General features: G+C 47.1%; 1 protein-coding gene and 1 non-coding gene across 2 annotated transcripts in view; one reads left to right on the forward strand and one right to left on the reverse strand.

Annotated features, from left to right (window-relative positions):
• Positions 1 to 14,533, reverse strand: part of SORL1 (sortilin related receptor 1) — a 155,003-nt gene that overhangs the window by 21,890 nt on the left and 118,580 nt on the right. Inside the window, exons 32-40 of the mRNA XM_028125868.2 lie at positions 11,365 to 11,514; positions 8,765 to 8,896; positions 7,641 to 7,767; positions 7,305 to 7,474; positions 5,552 to 5,664; positions 5,208 to 5,312; positions 4,344 to 4,416; positions 2,723 to 2,805; positions 1,391 to 1,487 (exon numbers count right to left, since the gene is read on the reverse strand). Coding sequence (XP_027981669.2) covers positions 1,391 to 1,487; positions 2,723 to 2,805; positions 4,344 to 4,416; positions 5,208 to 5,312; positions 5,552 to 5,664; positions 7,305 to 7,474; positions 7,641 to 7,767; positions 8,765 to 8,896; positions 11,365 to 11,514 — 1,050 coding nt within the window. The remainder of the gene's footprint in view (positions 1 to 1,390; positions 1,488 to 2,722; positions 2,806 to 4,343; positions 4,417 to 5,207; positions 5,313 to 5,551; positions 5,665 to 7,304; positions 7,475 to 7,640; positions 7,768 to 8,764; positions 8,897 to 11,364; positions 11,515 to 14,533) is intronic.
• LOC114226092 (U4 spliceosomal RNA) lies at positions 8,373 to 8,513 on the forward strand. The gene has a single exon (XR_015766705.1). It is a non-coding gene; the product is annotated as a U4 spliceosomal RNA (small nuclear RNA).

A 14,533-nucleotide genomic window follows, 5' to 3' on the forward strand; every position in this document is an offset into this window, starting at 1 on the left:
TTTTTTTTTTTTTAACAGTCCAGTGCTGTAAATGTATTTTCTCTTTCTTATGATTTTCTTAAGAATATTTTCTTTTTGGAGCGCCTGGGTGGCACAGTCGGTTAAGCCTCTGACTCTTGGGTTTCAGCTCAGGTCATGATCTCCAGGTCGTGGGATCAAGCCCCACATCAGACTCTGCACTCAGCAGAGTTTGCTTAAGAATATCTCTCCCTCTCCCTCTCCCTCTGCCCCTTACCTCCCCTCCTCTCAAAGGTAAATAGATAGATAGATAGATAGATAGACAGACAGACAGATGAATATTTTCTTTTCTCTGGATGACTTTATTGTAAGAACACAGTACAGAATACATATAGCATACAAAATATGTGTTAATGGACTGTTATCAGTCAGACTTCTGGTCAACAGTAGCCTGTGATTAGTTAAGTTTTTGGGGGAGTCAAAAGTTATATGCAGATTTTCTACTGGATCAGTGCCCTCTAACCCCCAATTGTTCAGGGTCAACTGTATTTAAAGTGAGTCCATCTCCTTGTTTGTAAGACTAAAAAAAACAATAGCACTTAAGAGCAGCTGCTATTGCAGGGATTAAAAAAGAAAAAGCTTGTAAAGTATCTGGCATGGAGCCTCGCATCAAGCTAGCCCTTAATATATTCGAGGCAACAGCTAGGAAGACTACATGGCTCCTGATTCGGCCAATTTCTGTTGGTGTGACCTTGAGACAATGAGATCACAGTCTTAGGAATTAGAAAGATGCGGGTTCCAATCCTGACGCTGTCGCCTTCTGTGGGAATTACTTTATCTCTCAACGTTGGGTTCTCATCAGGGAAATGAGCATATCCAACAGAATTATGACTGGGGTTCTATAAAATGGTACACATAGAACACCCAGGTAAATGCCTATGCACAGCAGGTGCACAGATACAAGAGGGACTAGGGCATTACCTTCCCTCTTCTCTTAGCTCAGCTTGTTCGTCCATTCGCTCAACAAACGTGCACTGAATAGCAACTATGCCCCGTGTCCTGTGTACCTTGTATTAGCAAAGGAAGAGCAAACCACGCCAGAAAGGAGAGGCAGGCATCTCACTCTCAGAACTTGTTTTGGACGCCAAAAATAATTGGTATAGGGTTAATCTGGCTTCTTTCTAGTTTCTCCTCTTTTAAGCCGCCGACTTCCACTAAAGGGCCAACGAGCTAGAGAAGGGGGCTGAGGAGCCACCAAGTGGACCCGCCCCCAGAGGCAGGAGTCATTCACAGTCTCTTTAATCTGCTCACCCAGAATGACAGCCAGAGAGGAGCCCCTCTTCCAGGCAGGCCCCACACAAGCTCTGCTACCAGGAGGTCTCGATCTCCCTACCCTTCCCTGCTCACACACCAACTAGCTCCAAGGTGTTACCTTTGTGTGACAAGATGCTCCCCCGGAAGTTCAAAGTTCTCTTCTCTTGCTTGTGGGTGTCAAATGCCCAGAAAAGGTTCACCACATAGCCATTCACCTGCCAAGAACCAAGAAACGTGTTAGGGGAACAGCACACAGCCAGGAAGCATAGCAAACACAGAAGGCAGCCCTTTGCTCTTGTTCCTTTAGGCATCGCCTTTCTTAATGGACGGGTTGTTTCTTTTGATCTTTAGACAGGTTCCCTGTGTGCTATCATTGAATATTTAGTTATATGGCACCTACTTCTAAAAACAAATATGAGACTGTAATATACACTATAGGTGTGATGAAACAAACAAAAAAAACTGGGTGCAGAATAAAAGGACGAGGGCCAATTCATAAGGAACCCAACTTTAAAGAGAATTACATTATGGTAATGAAGGCTACATCTTAGCTCAGGTGATCCTTGCAGTCAAGGCCAAGGGGTCAATACGAAAGGGGCTTGTTCAGCTCCCACTGTCTTAACAGGAGCAAATATACCTAGGCCTCAGGAAACATTACCTTTTCTAAGTCCTGAGCTCATAAAAGGATTTGATCTGAAGATCTTTAAATATGGGGCGACAACAAAAAAATCAAAATGCTCTCAAGAGCGAAGACTATATAGACAGGGTTTAGGGAAAGGTCATCCCTTGCAGCAACAGTCTCTGAAGCCAAGGGCAGGCCACCAAATTGTGGTTCAGCAAGTGGCACAAGGGCTCCGAAGGCTGTTTGTCCCACCACAGCTTCAGACAGGGAGGGAGGTGAGGAAAAACATGTAAGAAAGAAAGAACGTTATGGAAGGTGAATCTCAACTTGGAAAACCAAAGGCACACAGAGGCTTATGGTGGAGCGGGCCCTGCAGACGGGCCGCGCGGAAGGGATGGTGGCGCCAGAAGGGCAGGATGCGCAGTGGCTGTAAGTGGATATGTTTCTAAGGTATCTGCCTCTCTCCCTCTCTCACTGTGGGAACTTCTGCCTTAGTGCTTCGCACCAGGAAATCCAATAAAGCTGAAAATTACAGGGCATACATATTCTGTTAACACCAACTCTTTATTTGCACTGTAGCTGTGAACCATTTAATTATATGGCTTAAAAAAAAAAAAAAAAAAAAAAAAAGGCACCAGGCTGAGGCAGAATAATTACACGAGAAGGACTCAAGTTGTTCTTCATGGGGGAAGGAACCAACCTAGTCCTGGTATTTGGGTTTTACTGGATCGAGTCACTCACTCTTCTTCCTCGTACTGTGCCGGGGCCACAGCGGTTCCATCACAAGGAGAGCCCCACCCGACTGCCAGTCTGAAATCCCAATGTTACCTTGATGTCGCTCTCCATGGTCAGGGTGAAGCTCAGAGAATTCTCACTGTAGCTGTCGATGTGGATATCTGGTGGTGGGATCACTAAAAACAAAAAGAAAGGAATTCAAAAAGAGAAACCACGTGATGAAAAGTGAGGAAGGCAGGACTTCACAGCTCTCAACTCAACAGACAAAGCGATTTTTTTTAGTGCGGGAGGAAAGGGCAGGTCTTTGGCTGTTCTCACTCGTCTCTTTTACCGCCGTTGTCCTAGAGCTGAGGGTGGATCACACAACTACCTTGGCTCCGTCAGCTATCCTGGCAACTGGGTCGAGCAGGAAAGTTCCATGATGTAAATGTCCCCAAACAGCCCAGCTGCAGCCTGCTTCTAAAAAGTGCCATCCCACCAAAATCAGACGAAAGAACTGTAAGAGACCTTCCAAGGCAGGTGTGATTTATGCTCAGGGAATTCAAGGTACGTGTACGTGTCTTATTGCTGACCTTCCAGTGTCCCTTCTTTTCAGTATGTATGTTTTGATCGGTTTTGTAGAGAGAAAATGACAACCCCATCAAAACTCTAGGGGAGTGTGCACTCGGTACGCTTTTTCTAATTACCACCAAGCACCCTATCACAAAGACTGGCTGGCCTCCTGCCCTGCTCTCCATGAGCCCAAATTTTACAGTGACTCTCTATAACCCACAGCCCATCTCTCGCAGGCTCAGGTTAAGGTAAAACCCCCCAACCACACTCCATGTGACACTTCTGTCCAGAAACGAAAGCCACAGGTGCCAAGGCTACGTTCTGGAAACCGTCGGGGAACAGGAGCCATAGTTGGTCTCCCCAAGTGTGCCAGAAGCCTTCCTTTTAATTGCTTTAATTCACTCCTTCATCAACGATTTCACCAGCTTCCTCCTCGACACCAGTGAGAGAGCGGAGGAAACCAGACAGGACCCCGACCCTCGTGAGGCACACATGCAAGCAGGACAGTGCATGGGAGCAGGGATCTCAGCCCAGGGCAGGCAGGGCAGCCCGGCAGTTAAAGGTACAGGCTTTGGAGTCGGGAGGATCAGGCTCCTATCCCAGCTCTCTGCCGTTTACTGACTGTGCAGGAAATGACTTAACTGCTTTCTAGTTCCGTATCCGTTCGTATAGATATTGTTCGGAGGGTGCTAAGGGTTCAATGAGATGGGCCGATGTATGCAAAGCACTAGAAACTACCACCTTGGCATCGTTTGTCAGTGCCACTGGGGAAGTTACAAGTGTCAGCATGGCACTCTAATGAATACCATCAACGGACACATACAAAATCATCCGTATCTGCTGTGAGAAGGAATGAGTCCTTTTATTTTGGATATCGCGCGTGAGCACAAGAGCTGGGCATGACAGCCTCTGGAAATCCCTTTATATGTCTGCACCATAAGAACTGTGCAGCTCTGCGGGGAGAAGTACCTTCAGACAGTCCCCAGAGAAACTCCATATCTAAAGCACTACTGGAAACCCCTGGAAATGCGTGCATGTTGGCAGGGGGAAGGAGGTCGTGTGAAGTTTTCTCATCTATGCTTCTCCGTCTCCTAGTCACACTGAAAGTCATTTCCAAAGGGTTTCTATCTTCTCTCAATCTGCAAACACCGGGATCATTTACCTTTTCCTTTGACGGTGGTAATGGATTTAGAATCACTCCAGTTTCCTACTCCACGACTCGTCACTGCAGCCACCTTGTCAAATCAGAGCATGAATTAGTATAAAATAAAGGCAATGCGCCATACATTGAGGGTTCTGAAGGAGCTATGGGGCCAGGACTCTGGCAGTGAGGGTGGCAAACAGTCTATGCAGGGCGATCCCAGACACGCAGAGGCCCCAGCAAATGCAACAACAGAGGGGGAGGAGAAAACAGGAGGGATCTGGGCAAAGGGAGCTGTGACAGTGCAGGCATGATGGATTTCTGTTGATTGACAGGTCTCAGGTTCTTCTATAGGGTGGGGGATGGGGGGTATGTGCACACGATGTTTATGACATAAACATACGTGTATATGAAAAAGGGGACCGGGAAAATCATCAGTGTCATGGAGCCTGGGTGCACAGTTAATGGTCCCAACAAACATGTTCTGCACAAAATCGGTCTCTTTTCTGCTAAAGGTATTGATAGCATGTTGCCTAAGATCCCTATGATAGCGGCTTCTAAATGCCACTTACCGTAGCTCTGCAACACCCTGCAGCTAAGGAGAAGCAGAAAAGTGGCAAGTGCAAGAGTAAAGGAGCTGGAACGCTAGCAGAAAATCCAGGTTAAAAGCAGGTAAAGCTGCAGTACCATAAATTCTCAGTTATCTGAGGGAAATTTGATTTCAAGTTCTCTGTGGCACTGGTTTAAGAGACTGAAATGATGATGACCTCCCAGAGCAAGGGGTTAGGCTTTTAGCAGACTACTAGCAAGTATCTCATAAAGGTAAGCACGGAGTTCTTGTGTTCTGAGACTGCCCAGGTGGCTGAAATGGGGGCTGATACTCACTCTGACAGTATATGGAGCGTTGACCAGTAAATTCTTTATTTCAGTAAAGTTACTAGCAGTCCTCTGGGAGGCCCACATCTTGGAACCACTCCTGCTGTATTCCACCTAAAGTGAAAAGAAGAAATTACTAGTAAGGTAACCAATGGTCTCGGACATCCTGATACCTTACAAGGAGGCAGGAAGAGAGAGGGAGGTGAGATGCCAAGGGTTCTAATGGGTGGATCGCTATCTCCCCGGCTACATCAATTCAAGTCCTAGCCACTCAGAACACGTTTCTGCTCTGGCAGACCCAGAAATCTGTTCACGTAGACACACAAGGCCCGCCACTTCTAGAAGTTACTTACAATGTACTCTCGAATGAGGCCATGGGTGTGGGTGGGAGGGGTCCAGTGGGCCACAATCACACCTTCCTCTTCCCTGTGGAGTGACAGCTGGAGATTTTGAGGGGCATCCGGCACTAGAAAAGAGTCAGCTCAGGGTTAAAACCCATCTGCATATTGGTAAAGGAGAAGAACTTTCCTGAGATTGAAACAAAGACTAGAAAGAATCCAGAGCCAGCACTGGGACCTGTTCACCAATAAAGGCTGTAAGCTTGGTCTTCACATCGACAAACCCTTTCTCTCTTCCAGAACCCAAGGTGTGCAGTGCACACATCAGATCGCGGCTCAGTCCCGTGTGATGGAGGTCTATGGCTCGCAAGGGCTGCAGGATGGAATCACTTGCTGGCACTAGACCTTCAATGCTGCGATCTCAATTGCCAAGGACAACACCTCCTGCCTCGACTTCTCATCCAATCCCAGGATCATGGGCATGACTACGAAGGAATGAGGAGACTTCCTTTCTAACAGCACAGAACTTCTATACCCAAATGAATGGGACCACCTTCAAAGCAAGGTCCTTAACGACTTTAGTGTCAAGACATTTCTAGATCTTCTCTTTTGTGACTGCCTTCAGAATGGGGTTAGAAGCCACACCCATGCCTGTACCCTGCCTGCACCCTGCCTGCACCCATGCCTGCACCCATGCCTGCACCCTGCCTGCACCCATGCCTACACCCATGCCTGCACCCTGCCTGCAGCCTGCCTACACCCATGCCTGCAGACTGCCTGCATCCTGCCTGCACCTGTGCCCCAGGGTCACATGGGATGTGCTGTGTACTTCCTCCGGACCTATTTCAATTCTCCCTTGCGGGCTTTGGAGGACCGTCTGACACCCCCGGGCTCTACTAAACAAGTGTTAACAAAATCATAACACACAGGTTGTCAGTGAGTTTTGCCGTGCTTCACACCTCCGTGCTTTCTCCAGGATCCCCCTGTAGGTATCCTGCCCTTGTGCTGGAAGCAACCAAGGAGCTTCAAGGAGCCCTGGTTCCTTTTTATGAAGAATGGCACAAAAGCCTCGATCTTAGTGATGGGTGTGCTCACTGCTATGGAAGTGTCATCTGTCTGGGCCTTCCCAGCTGACAGAGCAAGGAACTATCTATGTGATACCAGCCTGCCTGTGGACACGGATCTGTAACTATTTTATACGTAAGCATCTGCACGTACATCAAGACCGACCGGAGTTCATACAGAGGTCTCCAACCATAACCCAAATGTAAGCATGGGCCCTCGCAAATGCCAAGTTCACAAGACCCTGGGGGCGAAGGTCACTGGAATAAGCATGGAGTCACCCGACGTCAGCTACCGTGAGAGGTGAGGAAGCAGGGAATTCTCTAGGACACGTGAGTTTTGGTAAATCTCTTGGAAACGGAGCCTTAGTACTCCTGACATGCCTCATGTTTTAACAATGATGATCTCACAAATCCTGAGTACTAGGAGATGGAAGGTAGAGACAGGAGCTAGAGAAGCAACGCAAAAGAGGCCATGTTGGGCACGATCTGAAGTTAACTTCCGAAGGTAGCAAAACCCCACATGACCTAATAAGGAGAATACGTGCTCAACAGCTCAGGCAGGACCATCAAGCTTCGCCACAAATCTTCTGTATACATGCGGCCCATGTCATTAGGTTCCCACACTCCTGAGAGTCCTTGGGAAACTCTCTGCAAATCCCACAGTAGGTCTTGGACACACCATAAACAGAAACTAGAATACTTACGTCCTTCTGGTGTCCGCAGGGTCACAAAGTCATTGGTATTGTGCACTTTGCTGAGACACTGGACCTGCACTTTGACCTGATACGTGGTGTCTGGCTTCAAAACTTTTAATATGGTGTTGGTTTTATTGCTGTGGGTCTCCACGGTCTTCCAGATGCCCTCTCCGACCACCCTGGCCGGAAGAAGAAAGATATGGTCACATCAGAGCAGTGTGGGGTTGCAAAGGACGCTGGGCTCAGCTAATGAAGAGCCACTCTGTGCACACCACAAGAGTTTGCAGAACATCCAGTGCTGGTAAGAACACTGTTTTCTTTTCTCATGGCAAAGATGGGACCCACCTGTAGTAGACGTTATAGACACAACCAGCAGAGGGCATTTTCTTGGGCCGTGTCCAGGTCAACGTTACGTCCCCAGAGAAGTCGGCCGTCCACTGAAGATTCTGTACTTTGTATACAGTTAGTTCATCTAGAGAGATGAAGGGGGAAAGGGAAAGAAAGTGGTATCTCACAAATCCTTGCGTTTCAAAGGACCCAAGAGGTCCCTGATGTTTAGGGAGACCTACCAGGATCTAGATTGTCAGGCCATGGTCAGCCTCTTAAGAAGACATCACAGAAAAAAAAGAGTTCAAGCCTTCCTGTACGACCTTGCCCGGGGTCTCCTAAATTTCCAGTCACGGTATTTTCCTTGCATTTTGCCTCATTGTCTACATGGAGGTAAGCTGTTTCTCAAGAGAGAATTCTACAGGTCCAGGGACAATGTCATAGCAAAAGATCCATTACTGCGATAGACCGAATGTGTGTGTCCCTCCAAATTCATATGCTGAAACCCAATCCCCAATGTGATGGGATCAGGAAGCAAGGCCGTTGGGAGGTGATCAGGTCCTAAGGATGGAGTCCTCAGGAGTGACATGAGTGTCCTCATAAAAGCAACCCCAGAGAGCTCCCTCACCCCTTCCGCCATGGGAGGACACAGGGAAGACGGCCGTCTATGAACCGGGAAGCGAGCCCTCACCAGACGTGGAACCTGCTGGTGCTCTGACCCAGGCTTCCAGCCTCCAGAACTGAGAGAAGAGCTTTGCGCGGTGGCAGTATCGTAGCCAATGAGGTTTATCCGAGGCGCGATTATTGCTAACTGAAAACTTTTCCCAGAACTGAGAGAAGTAAGTTTCTGTTGTTTAGAAGCCCTTCAGTCTGTGATGTTCTGTTAATGGCAGCCCCAAAAGACTAGGGCAATTACTAAAGGCGCTCCGGACAGAAGGACTGCGTCCACCCCGCCACGAAGCCTGAGGCTCTGCGAGCGTGGTGCACCTGGGCAGAGGCGGGACAAGCCTCCCTTCACCGGGTGCTCCAAAACCGGACAAAAAGCGGTTTCCCCTTCAGGCTGAGGAAAGGCTCACAAGGTTCCCGGCAGAGTGCCCGCAGGGGGTGGAGGCTGAGCCCAGGGCCCGAGGGCTGGCACTCACCGCTGCAGGCCCTCTCATCGCTCTCGTCCGAGCAGTCCAGGAAGCCATCACAGCGCTCCGAGAGCACGATGCACGCCTCACCGTCCTCACACTTGAACTCCCTGCTCATACAGGTCAAGGTGCTGTGTGTGGCTGCAATACAGGGGAGGGCGCGTTGTGGTAACAGCAGATCGTGTTTAGGAAAAGTGGTCTGCACTAATCAGCTTCTGATTCAAAACACGTCTCTGGAACAAGGAGTAGTTCCCCACGGTGGCACTTGGGATGCCTCCTTATCTGACATGAACAACGGGAATCTGCCTCCAGGAAGAGGAAGAGCTTCGGGGTCAAATGATCTAGAGTGGGTGCAATAATTTACAGGCTCCACGGTGATTCACCGGAATTGGCCAGGGTCCAAAATTTCTGTACTAGAATGAGAACAAGGAATCTTGTTTTCTCTCTGAGACACTGCATCTGCTTCTGAAAACCACACTTTGAGATGCAGGTAGAAAAACTGGATAATGTTCTTGTGAGAGAACGAGCATGGTCAACAGGAATGGATAATGGATCCAGAATTATGTTCCTAGAGGCAAAAAGATACAGGGGGGGGTCGGGGTGGACTGAAAAGTTTTAACAACTATCCTCAACTGGCGAGTGCTCACGTGAATGACGAATTAAGACTGTGCATGTCGCTAGTGTGGAGGTACAGACTTCAATTAAATATACTTTTAAAAAGAGCTCTCTATTATAGTAATTGTCATTGAAAGAAAGGAAATGTGAGGCTTTTTACAAACTATAATCCCCCATCTCCTGGAAAATCATTGTATTATAGAGCTCTGTGACATGCTGAGCTGAAATTGGTTTGCCTTGGGGAGGTTGGCGGGGGGGCCTGGTTACAAATAAAACTGCCCTAGAGGATTTAGAAAACATTGGAGACCCACTAGTATAAGAAACCCAAAATGGAATTCATCTTTCCATCTATCCATCCACCTACCCACCCATTCACCCACTTACCCATCCAATTCAACCAGCCACCCAGTACCCACCCACCCACCCACCCATCTAGACACCCATCCATCCATCCATCTGCCCCTTCATTTATCCATCTACCCATCCATTCATCCACTCATCCACCCATCCATCTACCCCTCCATTTATCCATCTACCCATCCATCCATCTATCCATCCACCCATCTTCCCAACCATCTACCCAACCAGTGAATACTCATGGAAGGTCTACCATGAATCAGGTACTGTTCAAGATGCTAAGAACATGGTGATGTGTACAACAAAGGACCTAACCTCACAGAGCTTACTTTCTATTGAGAGAAACAGCAAAAAAGTAAGCAAATCACTCTGTGGTTTTAGATAGCGATTAAAAACTACAAAGAAACATGAAAAGAGAAACAGCAACAGAATGATCGACAGGGGTCATTTCATGCAGAATAGTCTAGGAGAAACTCTGTGAAGGGCATTGTTTTAGAAAATACCAAGATCCCCCTTCCAGAATTACTCCACGTGGTAAAATATATCCAAACAACAGGTGAGTCGTAAAGCTGGTGGGTGTTTGAGGTTTCTTTATGAAACATGTCTCAGCGTTTTTTAAAGTGGGAAAACATAGGTTTTAGAAATAGAGAATGCAGGGGGCGCCTGGGTGGCTCAGTCGTTAAGCATCTGCTTTCAGCTCAGGTCGTAATCCCAGGGTCCTGGGATCGAGTCCCACCTCGGGCTCCCTGCTCGGCAGGAAGCCTGCTTCTCCCTCTCCCACTCCCCCTGCTTATGTTCCTGCTCTCGCCGTGTCTCTCTGGCAAACAAATAAAATCTTAAAAAAAAAAAAAAAAGAAATAGAGAATATGGTTGTCATTAATCTCTGAAAATCCTTAAGCTGATAATTAAACAGATGATTAACTGGCACTTGGAAGAGAATGTGGGCGGCCTTCAGGGGCCAGCTTCTCCAAGAAGAATCTTGTCATGTTAATCTCATTTCCTTTTTTGATAGGGCTCTCAGATTAATGGACTGAGGAAGACTGGAAATAGAGCACATCTTGATTTTAAGACCCTTAACCAGGCAACATCCTGATGAATAAGGCCGATTTGGAACAGGTAAAAGAAACTTATTTAAAGAATGCCAATTAACGAATTAATCTCACCCAGGAGGAAGGTCCTATTTCATTTCCTCTGTTAATTATTTTCAATGTTCATCTTACGGTGCAGTTACTTATTTGGCTGAAATGTTCCTACTATGATTTTGGAAAGTATGGGATCAATCTGCCCTGTTATCTTGATGTCCCAGAGATCCATCTGAATTTTACCGTACTCCCTTGTTTCCCTCTGTTATTTCAGAGTATTCCACTATAAGAACTTCGAATGTGGCATGATGAAAAGGTCACAACCCCGTGCAAAAAAAACACAAAAACAAAACAAACAAACAAACAAAAAAACAACAACTAAATAAATGTCCCAGTCTGGTACTGACAAGGTGATCTCTGAAGCTGATGCTCCTCTCTCTAAAATGGAGATAATCCCCAAATCGCAAGGTTATCGTGAGAAACGAAGCAGGAGTGATGAGGTCTCCTGCTCTCCCGAAATCCTCCCAAGCGGTGAATTCCTCCAAGACTACTCACGACAGTTGGCCTCATCCTGGCCGTCTTGGCAATCTTGGTGGCCGTCACAGCGCTTCCAGTTGGGGATACACTTCTTTGGCTGGTGACACTCGAATTCAAATCGGTCACAGCGCCCATGGTGAGTGGGAACGGAGGCAGCCGTGACATTCGCTGGAAGAAAAAGTTTTGAAAATTCACTTTTTGAGTACTGAGGGAGCTGGTCAGCAAGAGCAACCAACTCAACCTGGTAGGAAATTCGGGAAATTATGGTGCTTTCGGAATGACGAGGGGGGCCTGAAGACAAATATAAGTTCTGGATAGGGAAGGCAGATCAACAGGACACAGCCATCTAATTTTGGAAGCTGGAATGCAGACAGCGGTAAGTGACTCAAGGGACCGGAGGAGGCTGTACCCCATCCTAAGCTGTCACGGCAGAAAGCAAAGAACCCACAAGATCAACATCACAGAATCTTCAAAAAGCTGAAAAATGGTATCTGTGAACAGAGAAGGGGAATGAAGACAGTAAGGGAACAAACCGAAGAATGTTTGAGCAGCAGCAAGAGTCCCTACGTGCCCTGCCCCTACCAGCCCCATGTGACAATCACCCTGGACGTCACCCCCCCAGAAGCCTGGAGGATTGTTACGTGGAGGTTAAAAGGGCCAGTTAGAAGGGCCTAGTGAAGAGCAAGAATGCCATACTGCAGAGAGGGGGTTAAACCCTCAGATTGCTGAATGCGGGGACCCTGGTCCCTGTCCCTCATAAGCCCTGGCAGGAACACCTTTATTCACTAGGCAGGAGATTGTAAAATTCTCCTCAAGGGAAATGGATCAGCCTCAGAAACAAATCCTCAAGCAACCCAGATCAAAAGTTCCCCACCAAACAGCCCCACCATGAAACTCAAAGCTGACAAGCTTACCTGTGTGCAGAATCGCTTGCATTTTTGTCCCCATCCTTAAACACAAGTAAGCAACCCAGGATTATTTGGGGGAAAACCTTTGACATGAAAGACAGAAGCGAGTACAGACCCCTTCCCTGCAAAAAAAGAACATTTGGAAGAAAGAGAGACTCTGTAAGAATAAAACCTCAAATATAAATATCCTCAATATGCTCAGAACGAAAGAATATCTATTTCTGCATGAAAAAAGAACAGGATGCCATGCAAAAGGAAGAGTATGAGAAATTTCAAAGGTAACTGTAATGGAAAACTCAGAAGCAGAGCTGGAAGATAGAGCTGAACCTTCCAGAAAGTAGAAGGGGGAAAAAAGGGGGGGGGGTCGATTAAAAAATAGAAAGGTGACAGGACCACATCAGTAGATCTAATGTATGAATGACAAGAGTTCCAGGAGGAAAGAGAAAACAGAAAAGATTAATGGAATAATTCAAGAAAAATTCCCCAAACTCAAATACGTAAGTTTCCGGAATGAAAGAGGCTATCAGTGTCCACCCACCACACTGGATGGAAAGGGACCCGCATCAAAGCACATCGTTGTGAAATTTCAAAACACTGGAGCCAAAAGGGTATACCCTACACGCTTCCAGAAGGTAAAAACACATGACATGCACAAGATCACAATCAAAATGGCTTTGGATTTCCCAGGAGCTGCTCAGTGACAGGAGCAATACCTTCAAAATTCTGAAGAATTACTGACAACAAAGAATTCCAAACCCAGACCAACAACTATCACTCACATGTGAAGACAGAAAATAAAACACTTTCAGAGAAGCAAGACCTCAGTGATGCCTCCCACGTTCTGTTTCCCAGGGAACCTTCTGGAAAATGTGCTCTACCAAAAAAATGGGATTAAACTTAAAAAAAAAAGAGAGAGAGAGAGATAAGAGAGAGAGAGAGGGAAATGAAGAATGAGGGAGAGAAATCTGGGATATAGAAAACAGAATCTCTAAAATAAGAGAAGTCAAACAAGTCCTTAGAATGGAGAAGCCACATCCTGCGAGACACGTGTGGTCCAGGCATAGAGAGTGACAGGCACAAACCCCAAGCAGCAAACTCAGAAGACAAACACGTTGAAGGCTGTCTTCTCTGTGTCCTTGGCCTCTGCACCACCTTGTCACTGGACAAAACTACTGGAGGGTGCACTTCAACAACACAAGGGAGCAAACCAAGAAAAGCAAGACACAAGACCCAGGAAACAGAGACTCTAAACCAGGAGAAAGGCAAAAGGAGTCCCGAGGAGGGCAGTGAAGGCCCAGGGGAGGGGCGTGCAGCAGGCCCGGACAGCACTGGGCCCAGAGAGGAGGATCCAGGCTGGTAGAAGGGATACCCCCAAAAGAAACTCTGGGGCTCAGAAATCACTGATACGGTGACATTGCAGAAAGGGACCCCTAGAGGCAACTGAGAAGGGGAAAGCATTAGCAGACAGCACACGATAACCTGAGCTAATAAATGAAACAACAAGAACCAATTACTAATTTGGGGATATTGTGCACATTCCACGGTTTTAACTGGCTTTTCAAAGGGGCCTCTCTTACACCTAGAACCCCTCTGCTAAAACACGGTGCACGGGGAAAAGCAGTAAAAAATGAGGCTAGAAAGCCAAGCTAAGGCACATCACAACACTAATGCGTGGACAGTAAGGGGGCCACCAGAAGGTTCCAGACCGGGGAAAGCATGATCATGCATCCATATGCAGCCTCTCCGAAGGTAAACTGTGAAGGGGAGAGACACAAGGCCCAGAGACCAGTTAGGAGACTTGCAGTGCAAAAACCAGATCCGAGAGTGGGAGAAGACCCAGTTAAATTTGCCCTGATGACATACATATGAAAGAAATCACACAAGCTGAAGGAAAGATGGAAATAGGAATCTGCTCCCTGCATTAAGCAGAATTTGCTAGAGCCTGTTAACACCTGCTCAGAGGTTTCAGTAACCAAAAGACAATTTTGAGAGGAGAATCGAATCATTAAACAGACAGGTGGGTCTTGGGGGCCAAGGACAGAGATAACAAATAATTTTACAATTTGTTTTAATTTGAGAAGCATTTATAGGACGCTATCTGCCTATTATTGGAATAAACACGGAGGGGGGGGTCCAAAGTAGTACGTGGCACAATCCCAAAACATGAGATCCATATAATCGCTTGGAAAAGAAAGATGCCCATGCATGAGATGACCAGGAAGCAGTGCATGGCAGATCGTAGCGAAGAATCAAAAGGACAACAGGTTAAGTAGGAGACT

Source organism: Eumetopias jubatus, unplaced genomic scaffold (assembly GCF_037043125.1).
Source record: "Eumetopias jubatus isolate StellerSeaLion01/CBP00866 unplaced genomic scaffold, mEumJub1_p1.0 scaffold_13, whole genome shotgun sequence".
Classification (NCBI taxonomy): domain Eukaryota; kingdom Metazoa; phylum Chordata; class Mammalia; order Carnivora; family Otariidae; genus Eumetopias; species Eumetopias jubatus.